This window comes from Atractosteus spatula, chromosome 6 (genome assembly GCF_055471065.1).
Source record: "Atractosteus spatula isolate fAtrSpa1 chromosome 6, fAtrSpa1.hap1, whole genome shotgun sequence".
NCBI classification, from domain to species: Eukaryota; Metazoa; Chordata; class Actinopteri; order Semionotiformes; family Lepisosteidae; genus Atractosteus; species Atractosteus spatula.
Genome location: NC_142711.1, coordinates 21,759,239 through 21,774,154, shown reverse-complemented (window position 1 = coordinate 21,774,154; position 14,916 = coordinate 21,759,239). Strand labels below are relative to the sequence as shown.

The 14,916-nt window shown below is 39.0% G+C and overlaps 1 protein-coding gene across 3 annotated transcripts in view; it reads right to left on the bottom strand.

Moving 5' to 3' along the window:
- The window catches only part of zeb1b (zinc finger E-box binding homeobox 1b), a 107,465-nt gene that overhangs the window by 20,623 nt on the left and 71,926 nt on the right, over window positions 1-14,916 (bottom strand). For all 3 annotated transcript variants that reach the window (XM_088918964.1, XM_088918965.1, XM_088918966.1), the window contains exon 3: window positions 3,292-3,345. In XM_088918964.1, the coding sequence (XP_088775090.1) occupies window positions 3,292-3,345 (54 nt within the window). The remainder of the gene's footprint in view (window positions 1-3,291; window positions 3,346-14,916) is intronic.

Genomic DNA, 14,916 nt, shown 5'->3' with positions numbered 1-14,916 from the left:
GAGTTGTGAAAGTCTGGTCCGTACTGCTAAAGCAGATACCCTGGCTTCTTTCCAGAAATGGATGGATGATAATATACTTGGATAAATTAGCTACTAGCAAGCATTAGCTAAATGATCTCCTCTTGTATGTAAGTCATCTTTCTCATGTTATTTGTGTAGTGATGGTGGACGGATTCTGACTGCACTGCACTAACTTTGATGTGAATAATGGCTTCAGCACGCTGCTTCTCTATTCCACCAAACCGATCGTTACAGTATGACTAAAATGGGTGACGATTTGGGCTTTCAATGCAAGCACCGGGTATCCTGGCACACGCATATCCACACACGTGTCTTACTCTGCCTGCTTCTTGAAGTTCAATTCTCTGAAGGGAACGAGAAACGAAAAAAGGGAACAAGAGCCGTGACATTCTTTTTTTCCTGTCAAACCTCTCATAAATTCATACTGAAACAGGCAAAATGGGTTGGTGTTGCAAAATGAATAATTAAGATTAAAATACTGTGTGTCTGGAGTGTTTCAGAAAAGCTTGCATCAGAAAGAACAACAATAGATCCCAAATGCTTGAGCTGGCCTACCATGTTCTGAACGTAGCCTCATTCCTTTGTTAAAAGGATGAAGAATTTGTTAAGCAGTCTATACAACTCTAACTACAGCTCTGCGATCACGCTATTATCATATACAAGCCTGATGCATTCAGACACTTTTATCTGTGTTAATGAATCAATTTCTACACATTAACATGGTTCACTGATCCAAGTGTAATTAAAACCTATATTTAAACCAAATGGGAGATTTTAAGGAAATTAAAATGAAAATGTGAAGAAAAGAGGTTTGGGAGGCTTTGCGCACAACAGAAATCATCATGTTCCTGAAATATTACGGCCTGAGTTTTGTGTACCTCATGTAGGGACACACTGCACACCCACTGATACTCGTTATACAAAACCTGTCGCTCAACTGTATATATACAATTAGACATTAAGAGGAAGCGTGTATCTTCTTTCACCATTTTCAACTACACTGCAAATAAATCATTTTTAGTGGTCAACTTTACATGGCAAACTGTATGATGCCAGCAAGCGATCATTTTAAAGGATAGGGAAACAAGTTTTAAAATTCCATTTAATGCCAACAGAACAAGTAGGTTGGAAACTGTCGTTTTTAAAAGCCAAGCGAGACTTTGATTACCTAAATAAAACATTCTGAAAGGAATTTGAAACCCAACATTGTGTGTCCGGTGATGAAACACCCAGCCTTGAGCACTGCTCACACAAGCAGGCCCAGTTTCAGAGTCATCAGGAAGTTGTTCAGGCTTTGCAATGCTTGCGCAATATTCGGAGAAGGTGGTGTCGATTCCTGCTTCAGTCCAGTGGGAAACAACGCTGTACACAAAATCAGGCGTTGCTATGTTCTTAAATACTTTCAGAAGGAGCGGAACGCTTGCCAGCTCACTCAACCTCTCCTCAGAATTCACTGTAAGGGCCAGGTGCTTCTTGAGAAACTCACGTTTGCTGGATTACATTCATCCTTATAAAATGAGGGAAATCAGGCTTGAGTGCCTGTTGCCTTCTTGTTTATCTTTGTATTTGACCCACGACTGAACAAGATCATCAAATCTTCTGGCAACTTTAAAGAAATCATTTTTGTTTAATTTGATACTATAAAATCTTAACACAGGAAGTGGAAAAATGTCATCAACAGTCTAAAACTCGCAAATGATTTTATAGAATTTGAGCTTTAATAACACTACAGAACAAAAAAACATTTTAAGGCACTGTACAAAAAACGACCATTTTGTAACAAAATTTTCAGAAGACAAATTCTACATAAGCAAAATATTCATGAAACCCCTTTAGAATTTTATTAGAGTTCTTCAGACAGTCTTCCCAGACATATTCCATTATGTAAAGTGGCCTTAATTTACCTTTCATAAGGGTTCCTGCCAGTCCTTGTACACCAATGTGACATTCAAAAATGTTATGAGAAGAAATCCAGAAAAAAATGGTTTGAGCTTGGTATCTCTTGAAACAGATAATCATAGCGTGATAAAAAGTGGCAAGTGCACAATATACTTGTTCCTACCACAAAAAATAAACATCATTTATAAACATGAGCATTAATATATGTTCCAAATTTAAAGATGAGAAGCCAGGATTTGTTCTTTTTATACTGTGGTCACGTCTTTGAAAAGATCATCACTTTACATACTGTATAATGACCCCCCCAGCCATAAAAAAAAAAAATGAAATGAATGAAACACAACCACTCCTCTATTCTCGAATCACAACTTGCTTTCTCGCCCCACTAACACACGAGATGGGGTTGCAGAACTGGAATCGAGTTGGCTGCATCTGAAAATGTTTCCATTAGCCAGCAACAGTGGGCGATCAGCAACGCAGCTCCCAAGCGTCATGTTAAAATCAAGCAATTGAAAAATAAGCACCAAAGCGAAAGACTGAAAAACAATGCTCTGTAAGCTGACACAAGAATCGGGATTAGCATTCGCCAGTTCAATAAGCAGCCCTGAACAGCAACGCTGTATGCAAGCACACTGGCGTAAAACTGCCAGTCTCTCAAAATACTTCAGAGATGTCAAACTAAAAGTACCTGACAAAGAGTGATTAATACCTTATTTCCCCTGTCACAATTATGCAGAAGTACTGCAAGCTAGCAGAAAATACAGCACCTGCATAACTGATGTTCTGAGATTCTATCTGGGAAATTCTGAAACTTTACAGCAGCGCTAATGCTGCCCTGGCTGAATGACAGGACTGACTAATAGAAGCTGTATAAAGTCCCCACCTTTTATGAGGATGGTCTCATCAAGAATTTTTACAGCCCTGCTCTTCATATACGAAACCTATTAACACAATTGTTTAACCTTTTTAATATACTTGTAAAAAAACAAGATGTATGGACTTTTTTTACACTGTAAAAACATCACATTTCACAGTAATCCAGATCTGACTACATCATTTTGTAAAGAACTATAAATTATCAGAATTCCGAAGACACTGTTAAAGCCGGACGCAGGCTTATCATAAATGTCGCGGGTATCATTCACTCTGGCCTGTAATTTATTGTCGCCAATATCAACCCTAATGGAAAACAAAAATGAATGAACCCCAGTTAATTTTCTACTCTCACCCCAGTAATGGATCTTAAAGATGCACTGTCCATGGATCATCAACTACAGTAAGTTCTGTCCATAGCCTGAACTGCTGGAAGAGAACATAAACATGAGCATTCCTCCAGATTAATTTAGTGCTGAAATGAAAACCTGTACTTACATTTTAACCCATTATTTTGAGCGTCAGGCCCCAGGGTGTCCTCTCCTTTTGTTTCTGTAGGTGGTAAAAAAAAAAAGACTGTTACATGAAAGAAAAATAGCAAACAACAAAAGCATAAACACAGTCTTTCATATCTTAGGTGACTTACAGTACGTTGATGGTCACCAGTATGCCTCTGTGATTAACTTTCAATCAACATGTAATTGATAAAGCAAATGACTTATGTTGGTCAGTAAATGGTTAGTTTTAGGTTGTATGACCCAAATCCCAGCTCATGAATATAAAAACATATGAAAGGTTACAAAAAAAAGAGACCTATCTATGTTGGGTGGTTGCTAATATCTAATTGAACCGAATATCTCATCCAGCTGTTTCTTAAAAGAAGCCAGGGTGTCAGGTCCCAAAGTCTGGCTGACTATGTTGTTCCCTGTTGCCATTTGCCTTTAATTTTTAAAATAAAATTACCTCTCTCAGTTGTAAATGTACTTTCCTGTGCTCTCCAGTTGTGCAGCCTGTTTCATATAGGACTGCTGATTCTAAAAAACGTGCAATTAGTTCACTTTGCCTCTTTGAGGATTCTCAGTAAATGAATTGGGTACCATCACAGTCTGCTGTCATAGACTCAAAGACTAAAAAGATTCAGTTATTTTAGCTGGTCTATGTACTGTAGGACATTTCTTTCAGCCTAGGAATGCACAATACATAGTCTATATAATTATAGTTTCATAGTAGCATTCTCTCTTTTTTGGTGGGAAAGTGGTAACCAAAAGTGTACACTATCTTGAATATAATATTCATTAAGTCAACTTTTTCTGTACACATCTTAGACTTTATTGCATCTCCATATTGTTTAGTAGAGGTAAATGATCCTCATAGGTCCTCATAAAAACCTATTTTTCCATAGGTGTCTTCTTCAAACTCAGTGTTTTCATTTTATGTTTAAAGTTTATGCTTTTACTTCTTTGATAGTCTCATATGGTTGAGGATGATAGACTTGAACAAACCCAATAGCCACTACAGCACTGCACACACACTGTCAGGTCGAGGAGATGTTTGGTTGCGAGAGTCTTTGATGCTCTTGCTTGTATTCCTCATTCCGACAACATCGTTTCTCAAAGTACTGGGCTTCCGTCCAGATACTTTCACTCCATTTGGTTCAGTCGCAGGCCATTTTCTCCCAGGAGTTGATATCGATGTTAGATTACCTCATGTTTGCTTTTACGACACATCTTCTGGCCTCCTCTGCCAGTACTGCATTGGCTAAGTTCTCAATGAAAAACTCACATGTATCTGATGTTTTTCCTTTGACTTCACCTTCATAATCACCTTCATGTTCAGTGAGCTGCTGTTCCACAACAAGTTGGATTTCTCTCAGGGCAGGGATGTCGGTGCTTAGTTGCTAAATGGCTTGGAGAATGTACAGAGGATGGAGATGCCTGTATACAACATCTTTAATTGTGGAGAAATCATCATAGCTTCTACCCAGGTTTTGATGAAATGCAAATTTGCAAACAGTAACAATAGCAGTTCCAGGATTGTAGGAGTCCTTCCATACTTAATAATTAATTCCATACTTAAGCCCGTTGATGCTGATCAAACATCACTGCCAGGTTCCACGATGAGGACGAGAGGGTGGAAAGGTGGGGATTAGAACTTTATATTTGCTACTGGCATGGAATATTCGCCATATCTCTACATTAAATGTCATTCAAATGCCATCCTTTTTCCAGACTTGAAGTCTAGGTCTTTTTAACTTCCTTTGATACTTCAACAACTTTTCGCTTATCCTCCTATATGAGTGACATCTATGACTTTCACCCGTTTACAGATATTAGCCCTTTAGCCAATCTCATTTCATCTTATGAACATTTCCTTTCTGAGGTCCATTCAGTTTTATTTTAGCTAAAATATCCCTTTGCCATATTATTTTCTATCCCTCTCCTGGCCTTTCACTGTACCCCTTATCCACAAAATGTTCCACTTATGCTGTTCTTTTTACATAATTTTACACAGTACTTTCTCCTTATACTAAAATTGATTGCCAGTATTTCTCCTTATACTGTCAATTTGAACTGTCAAATTCTTCAAGGAATTAATTTTCAGAAAGGAATTATTTACTATAATACTTCCACGAACCTTCTTGTTAAAGGTCCTGTTAACTATGATTCCAACCAGCAACCAGGGGACATTTTATTTACCACCTATTTAGGGTAATTGTCCAAAGATATCAATAACCTGTCATCGCAAATTCCCCAATATTAAAAACAGGAATTTACCAACTTCTAGAGGTGTGTGTACACACCTACACAGCTTCATTTTCTCAATATTTCGCTTGTGACTGTCCATCTTCTAACAGTTCTTTAAAGGATACCACTGGGTTGATCTGTAAACCAGAATCTACCACTTCCTTATTGGCACAAAACTAAAAAATTTAATTACTTTCTAAAGACACATCTTTAACTTGAAACTGCCTTAGTTGTGCTCCCTTTTTGACATCAAGTACCAAAAGCCTTTCTAAGAAGGCAGTGAAGTGATGCCACTGCTTGCTGGCATGTAGTGTGCCCTGGGGCTTGAATACGGCTCAAGTGTGGGGAGTAAGGCCATCAGGTTATGACTGTCACAGTAAAGCTGCTGGCATGTTGTTCATGACGAGATGAGCCCACAGAAAGGGCAGCAAGCGAGGTCCCAGGTCCTGCCCAGTGCAGGCCCATGCACTCAGGCTGCCATCGATCACTACAAGTGGAGCTCTGTAGAGACTGGACACTCCTGAGTGGGCAATCGCCCTTGGATCTTTGCAGTGATCTTGGCAAGGTGCTGTGATTCATGTTCTTCCAGATAATGGTCCATCACTGATTTGGTTGCAAAATCTTCCCTTGTAAGAAACCGCTGGTTGTGACTGCTCCACATTGTGAGAATTAGTGTGCTATTTCCAGCCTCCAACATACAGATAACACAAAAAACCTTGCCCTTTTGATAACAGACATTTTGGTTCCTTTCTTGACTTTTACCAGGCTTGACTTGTGTCCAAACAATGCTCTCACTAACAAGGTGATTTAGACCTTCTGTAACAAAGTCTCTTGAATGTATCATGGTTACTTATGAACGATAAATCGCAATGATGCCAAAAACATTAAATCAATATATACGTGAAATTATACAGCCCATGAAAAAATACTGCTAAATTTCACTTGATGTCAATTTTATGGGACAAAAAGGGGCAAGAAAAGAAACACAAAGGAAAAACTCTCCTGGCAATTTATGGCTGCATGTTCAAAACTTATATTTGCACTTGATTCTCTAAAAGGCTCAAGTAAGTATTAATTAGACTTTATGCTCCAGTTACAATTTTAAAAGGTTCTCAAATCTTCAACTACCTTTAGTTTGCAAAGCTCTTTGCTTGGCTACCCAGCATATCCACATTGCTAAATGACAGTATTTGCTTTCTTTCTACCGCTCCTCAATAATATATTCATGCCACAACGAATGGAAGATGGCAAAGCATACTGCTTCTGATGTCTTATAATGATGAAGAATGATTTAAAGGGGGGGGGAAAAGCTGGTCTTCCAAAGAGGGAAGAGTTGGCGGGGATGACTGATTTCCTGCTTGTGCGTCCTCTCTGTATCTGAAGATATTTATCAAGGCCTCATTTCGCAAGAGTGTACAGTGAGTAAATTAAGGGCCTTTTTAGTTGGAGGTCACAAACTGCTGCCAGGGTTTTCAAGGTAAGCCAAACATCTGTTTTACAGGAACTGAGGGTAAAATTGATATGAGCAGACAGCAAGGATGTGCATTAAAAAGCAGAAACTGTTAGCACAGTAAGTTTCGTTGCATGAGTACTACCTTCCTTAGAGATAGGATTGGTTACATATCATATAAATGGAATGTTGTAACTGAGAAAAGGTTCCGAATACCTTATGGCTCAAGCCAGACAAATTGACTTTTTTTTTTAACACAGCCTCAACACTTTTTTTTGGTTTGGCACGATAAACATTTGAAATAAAAATCAGAATAAGACCCTTACAATGCGGGAAATCAGAGCCAGACGTGCGTTAGAAAGACCATGATAAATGCAGTTTGGGATTCATCTGTACATATCGGGTTTTCTTTTAAATGGGCTCTAAAGACTGCCGTAACAAAACCGAACCAGGAATTGAACATTTTAAACCAGAGGGCAGCGTGAGCAGAGAAACCGGACTGCCCCCTCACCCCAGTAGGTTTCACTCATACTCAAGGTGTTGACACACAGCAGTCCATGGAGGGCTATGTACTTTATTTCCTGCCACTCATGAACTGGACCTGTTCTAGGAAAACATGAAAAACTGCAGTGTTCATGTGTAACTACCATCTCTCCCAAGAACGAAGAATCACATACATGAGTACAGAGTTACTAACAAATATAACTGCCATTCCATTTGCTGTATTTTAAGGGGGACACTTGTCCTATTATCAAACATGAACAATCCATAAAAAATCTGATCAGATCTTTCCTTGATTGCATTGTCATCTTCCATAATGCCATCAAGCATGTTCAAGGGAGAGACTGCATACAGTGGGGAAATAAATCCATAAAAGATAGTGTTAACCAACATTCACAGCTGTATTACCATCTACTGTACTTCTTTGCAACTATCAGCTTTGCTTTGATGGCAAAAAAAAATGTCACAAAGAAACATCTGGTATTTTAGGCAGCTAGTTACTTAAATCAAGAAGCGGAAAGAGCTAATCTGATAACGAGAGCACAGGTACTCAAACACATCTGCAGGTTCTTCATTACAGTAAAACTCATCAGAACCTGATAAGAAAACTCAATCTACACTACAGTAAAGCAGCAATTTTCAGTTTCAATGTGAGTAATGAAATTCAGATGGAAATAAACATAGAGAAAGAGAACACTTTGAAATAAACATGAGTGGCTACTAGTGAAATACGGTCTCTTCTTGTGAAAATAACTGGTGTTCTGTAGTTTTTAATTTGGAAACTACAAAGAGCTGTGAGCCACATATTTTTGTTTTTAAAATTGTATGGAGAGAATAAAGTAAAATAATATCTCGAGTCTTTGACTATATTTGTTTCACAAAAAAAATAAAGGTAAACCTGAGAAAGTAAAACTTTGCACTTTTGTTCCATTACCAATAGTGGTCCTGTATATAAAAGACTTGGATCTGCTTTCATGCCTTTCTTATCTCTCCCAATTAATCTATATTTCTCTTCAAATGTAACACAGAGCCTCACTTCAAAACCATCAAAAGCAAATGGATGTGATTTGACTGATGAAGTCATCAGTCTGTGAACAAGCAATATACTTATTGATAATGAAAATAAATCATTCAATACAACAAGGTCCATACCCCTAAACAAGATTACAGAGGTGCAGGCTGATGGAGTGCATCAACAACAAATTTCAAATCAAGGAAAACGCAGAACAGGAGCACACTCTCAAATGTGAGAATATCTGAAGTTTATTTACAAGCCCAGGACTTCTTATTCTATACAATAGCAATACAACAAATTAAAGTCTTCACTCCAGAAGGACTGAGGTTTTAACAGTAAATTTACCAAAACAAAACTTGACTAATAGTGAATTATCTAATGAACAGTCGGTGACATAGGCAGACAACCTTTACAAAAAGCTGGATTTTCACTCTTACTTCCCCCTACAGATTTCTGTAAGGACACGTGCTGGTACTTAACCTCAACTATCCCACATCTTCGAACACGTGATTTGTATGTCCTGGTGACTCCTCCAAAAACATCAGCTTTATAAATAAACAGGATATTATACCTTAACATGTAATTCATTTAAAAAGAAGAGTGAGCACAAAGTTAAACAAAAATAACAGAGCTATTTGGTATCAAATGGTCATTTTTGCTCCTCTTTGTCCAAATACAGAGATATTTCCAATGAAAATTATCCCTCTAAAGCAAAATGGGTGAAGAACACCCTACATACAAGAATTCCTCCCTTTACCCTTATTATGGCAGTCTCCTCCAGACATGTGCCAGTCACAGAGCCACTCAGAACCTCTGCACAAGTTCCACTTGAACACCTGGAAGCTACTCTTCCCCATCCGATCACTCTAGTTGGGAAAGTTAACAAAAATCTCTCCTCAGGTGGTCTCATGTTAAAAGCACTGAGTTTTATGAGATGCTTTATGGGAAGTGCGAGGACTGGAGCAGAGGGATGTTCTCAGTGGTGCCCCACACTTAATTGGCACCTAACCCATTTCAAAGACCATGGCAACCAACTCATTTATGTAAAGCACATCAGAACACGAATGTGAAGCTCGGTAAGGGACTCAATGACTTTCTTAATAGGAGAAAAATGAGGTCATAGTAGCAGGTGACAATGTAACATTCAATCTGTAGTTCAATATAAAATCTAGAAAGCAGCTAATCCTCTTTAAGGCTGGTTCTGGTGAAATAACATGACGAGGATAACAATTGGTAAATGTAAATTCTGTTTCAGGTAAAAAAAATATCAATACAGCACAAAATCTGGATTGATTAAAAAAAACTGTCTTACGGGATACACATAGCAGTTAAAGCAAAGCTTTTTGAGTGATTAGAAGTGCTGAAGATTGATCAGTTTATTACACTGAACAGTGAGCTTATGTGCCAAATGTTTTATTTTCTGTACGTGCTTTGTTAAATGATCCACAATCATTTTTAATTCCCCTTTTTTGTGCTTTCCAACTTAATGACCTGTAATGCTAAAGGTGGGGGCCCCTGCACAGCCGCGCGGCAGACTTTCCTGGAGAGCCTTTGCAGACCGGGAAGCGGACACACTGGCTACTTGCGTTTTCATTGCCCGATACAGGCTGCTTTGGCATAACGGGCTCGACATCTATTGTTCCTTCTCATATCTGCCACCATTTTCCAAAAACATTAGGTGTGCTTTATTACACTGCAACATGAATGATCCGCTACATATTTCATTTGGTTTTATGTTCCCAAAGCCAGTGTAATGTACCTCTGAAAAAGAAACTCCGTGCTGCTCATGTAAGAAGAGTGCTTTCTTATACGGTAATGGAAGATAAACTGCATACATAAAAAGGAAACCCATGCCAAATTCAAGTTCTCAGCACAGTATAACCTCTGTAGTGCCAGAAGCCGATAACAATGGCCTCACACGGAAACCCACTTCCTCTGAGGTAGGCCATATATATAACCATCTTATTCTCACTTTTTCCCTGCCTGCTACTTTCTGTATTTCTTTCAGAAGCATTGCTCTGCAAATTCAGAGATCATAAGCTCTGCACACTGCTTGCAAAGCACAGGATAACATTACAGATTTAAGAATAACAGCGTGCAGGAATTCAAAATAGAGGCTTTGAACCACCTGACAATGCTTCTGCAGGCCGACAACACAATTCCTGATTTGGGTACAAGTGAATGTAACCTTGAAAATCATTAACACAAACGTAGACGCTTGGAGCACAAATGAGGAGTTTGTCTTAATTTAAGCTCCTTCATTGTCTTCCTTTGAATGCTCCCTTAAGTGGCAATTCAGATGTCTAATTACAGAAGCTGGATGGGGGCAAGCAAGAACTGATTTGACAACAAACGAGACTAGAAGGATAAGGAGTATAACTGAAAGAGTCAGACACTTTAGAAAGCCAAGTTTCTGTCGAAATAACTAGGTGTTAGCAGTGACAAATGTCATTTTTCCTCTATTTTTGTTTTAACAAGTAATGCGTGTTAACAATAGTATAACCTTAACCAAACATTTATTCACACCTACAGTATACAGTCTTTCTGGGTGAACTGTATTTGTATCCATTATAGTTTTCATCTTTTGAGTTTTCTGTAATAATTATACAATAAAAAGACATCATAATATTTGTCACTCATCTCTTCATAATACTATTTGTATTTGTTTATATAACTTTATTTGGGTAGCTAGGTCTACACTATGTTTCCCATCCTTTAATTCAGACAGATGAGTATTTTGTCATTCTTCAAGGTAACGGCACCTTACGCATCAAAATGGAACACCAAGCAGAAATACAGAATGTGTACACGTATATAAATGTGTTTGTCCACCATGTGTGAAGAGCAGCCTTTAAAACCAACCCAGGGCTAAGGAGACAATCTGCAAAAACACAGGGGGGGTCGATTAAGTACTACAAAATACATAAAAGAGAAGTTCTTATTTTGGGGAAAAGAACAAACTGAAGCCAGTACAGAGAATTTAAAAACACTAAGAAGCTGAAGAAAAGGTTTAGTCATTACAGATTCAGAATATGTTCAGTCCCTGTAGTGCTATGTTTTATTTAGGTTTCTTGGTTTCACACCAAAGAATAATGTACCTTATTCCTAGCTTTATTATTCCAAGTAAAAGGTAACCTTTGGTCTTTCATTGCATTTTCAAAGACATTTTTTACATAGCCAGTACTCATATGGTAGGCATGGCCAGGCACATTAACCAGGCCACTTCATAATACCGGGTGGGGGCAAAGGTGGTCCTGGTGAGCCACAGTCTAGCAGGACTCGCATGTCACCCTACTTCATTGCTTTCCGGACACCTGCAACACTAAATTAACACCTTCATCTGTCCAAGTCAATCTGAAATTATACAACCCACTGAAGTACCCACTGGTACATGAGAGCTACAGGGCAATGATATTTTCAATTCAGATGATTTCTAATCTATTAAACTGAAAAAAGCACCAGTTTTACGTGATCAAAACAAAATCGTTCCACGTGTTGAGAAACTAAGCCTAGAGTGACATAAAACCAGTTTCTGGCTCTCTAGAACCTGGATCAAATACCTCTGGTACAGTATAATACAGAACAAAGAACCCATTTTTAAGAGACCATATCTGTGGCTCTGATGGACATGTGCTCCCCTTTACTGGGATGAGTTTGATTAAATTGCATCTCTTGGCATTGTAACCACAATCATTATTTCACTGCCTACACACTTTACCATTATTCTTTTATCCTTAAGTGATTAAATAGTTCAAATGAAACTTTATTTTGCTGAACAACTGATAGGTACATAAATAGTGTTGATAAACTGTTTAATCTTCACCCACAGGCACCAGATGACACTAACATGGCTGGTCCTCCAGTTTTATAATACAGTAAAAAACACCACTGCATCCACTTCAGACAACCCTACAGTACGTTCCTATTATTTCTGTCTGATGCTGGGACAGCGCTACCTGAGTAGCGGTGTTTTCCTATTGCTGGCCTAGGGAACAAAACTACGTCAAGTTCAGGTGCCAAAAAAATTACCTCCTCAATCCCAACACACGCTCAATGCCAAAGGGACGTCTTCCTTTGGTAAATATTCACTTCATTTGTTGCTGTGATGATTTCTTTCAGAATCTCTTCACCCTGCTGACGCCTCGCAGCATGACGTTTTCATGGAAATGCAGGAGGGGGTGGCTCGGTCAAATTTTAGACGATGCAATCTTTTACAAGTAATGATTTCAGTATGCACTGCTATTATTGCCAACAAACAGGCCTACGCAGTGCTATGACTTAAGTACCTGTGCTATCATACAAGAAATCTAACTGTTATGGTAGCTGCATGATTCAAGAACACAGTTGTGTTAAGAACCTGTTGGAAGGTTTGCAGCTTAACAGCCTGTTGTCTGATTTGGACTACTGACATAAAAAATAAGGCAAGGATGAATTAAGTTTCATTTTCAATTTGAGCAGACAGGGGAGGAATGTTCGCAAGGTACAGTAACTGGGGTTGCTGCCTCCCAGCTCATAGACCTGCGGTCTTGTCTTCTGGTGGGACTTCATTTTCCAAAATGAGGCACTTCGCAAAAGTAATCACACTGTTCATGCCACTAGCCCCACCTCCTGCTACTTCATATATTACTTCTTGTTCTTTCAGCTGTTCCACTGGCCAGTTTGTCTGCCAATAACTACTTCTTCTTAATTTCCTACTTCTTGTGCTTGGTAATTCTACTCCCATGCATCCCTGTGGTGGAACCTGGTGCGGACATTTCCTTAATACCCTTTATTCAAACTGCACCTGTACACCCTGTTACTCTTCCCTGTTTGCAACCTGCAATCGGTCATCACACTCTGCAGTGCTGCTTTCATCACCTCTCCTCTTTTGACAGGGTGTCAAACCTCTGACATGGGGCCGTGAGTAAGACCAGTGGCTTGGTGGTGGGAGGGGTGGAGGAAACTGCCCACATACACTTCCTCATTCTCTCCTGTGTGCAGCTGCAGAGCACATAGCCGTGAGCTGCAAGCATGAAAACACCCCCCCCCTGCTATTCCAATGTGGGCAGGTATAATAAAAACACCTGGTGATACTACATTCAGAAAACAAAAGGAGAAAACGGTGGCAGTTGCAACATTCAGGGGATCCCTGGAGCTGAAGAGGAAAAAAAAAACTATTCAGCAGCACATTCGCAAATCAAAGACCAGTACATCTTCAGGACAGAGATCTACACTGCTGTGCTGAGGTTGTGATGAAACTAGTGCAGCTCAGCAAGGTTATTTCAACCATGGAATACTACCAACAAAAGCACACACCCAAACAAACCTTAAGCATGCACGTGATTTACTGCAATACAGTGCCTGCTGGAAAGCGTTCTGTGTGGTTTGTGGCCACAGGAGCTTTCTGGGGCATCATGTAGCAGGTATGGCGAATTCCTTCAGACCTGTCTTGCTGTATTCCACCAAGCACACACTCCTGATTGGTCCACATCCTACCCTTGAGATCCTAGATTTTAGATTCTGATATAGCTAGCAAACGTGGTTGTGGAAATATGGCACAGGCTACCCAGCCTTTGTTGAAACCAATACCCGGGTCTTTTTCAAGAAAGAAAGACGGACCCTAGATGAGATCGTACACTTCAACTAGTTACTAACGACCACGTGGACTACATGGACCAAAAGGCCTGCTCTAGGTCCAAACTATTTGTTTGCAAACAATACCAAAATAAGAGCAAACGTTTTAGAAGGAGCAAATGAAATCCAAAAAGATTGAGATAAAACGCAAGACTGGGCGAGCATCTGGCAGATGTTGTTAAAATGTGGACAAGTGCATAATTTCACTTGCAGATAGCAAAAACAAACGATAAAAAACAATGTGAAACGCTGAAGAAGCTATTTCTGAAAATGTCTTTATGCTGACACATTTACATCTTTCAGACAATGTGGGGGAGGCAATATAAAAAAGCAAAGAGTTTAGATTTAGTAGTTGAACCAAGGGATTTTATGTTCAAATTGGGCAATGCACTAATAAGACCTCATTTATATACACAGCTTTGGTCACCACATCACAGAACAGATATTGGCGCTCTGGAATCTGTCCACAGAAGAGCAACCACACATATGTGTGGTCATAAAACAAAGGCCTATACTGATGTGCTGAGAAACTGAATGTTTTTAGTTTTGAACAGAGAAGACTACAAGGGGATCTAATACAAGTATTTAAAATCCTCAAAGGCATTTCATCTCAGAGGACTTCAGAATGAAGAGCGAAATATGAACCAGATGTCACCAGGGGATACTACTGTATGTCTAAGTGCAGTTATAACTGAGAACATTTTTTAATGTAAAGGATTAAGATATGATCACTTTATTGGCCATATTCAATTTCTCGTATTAGGAATTTTTGTCTTTTTCGCATACCCCAACTTGCTCTC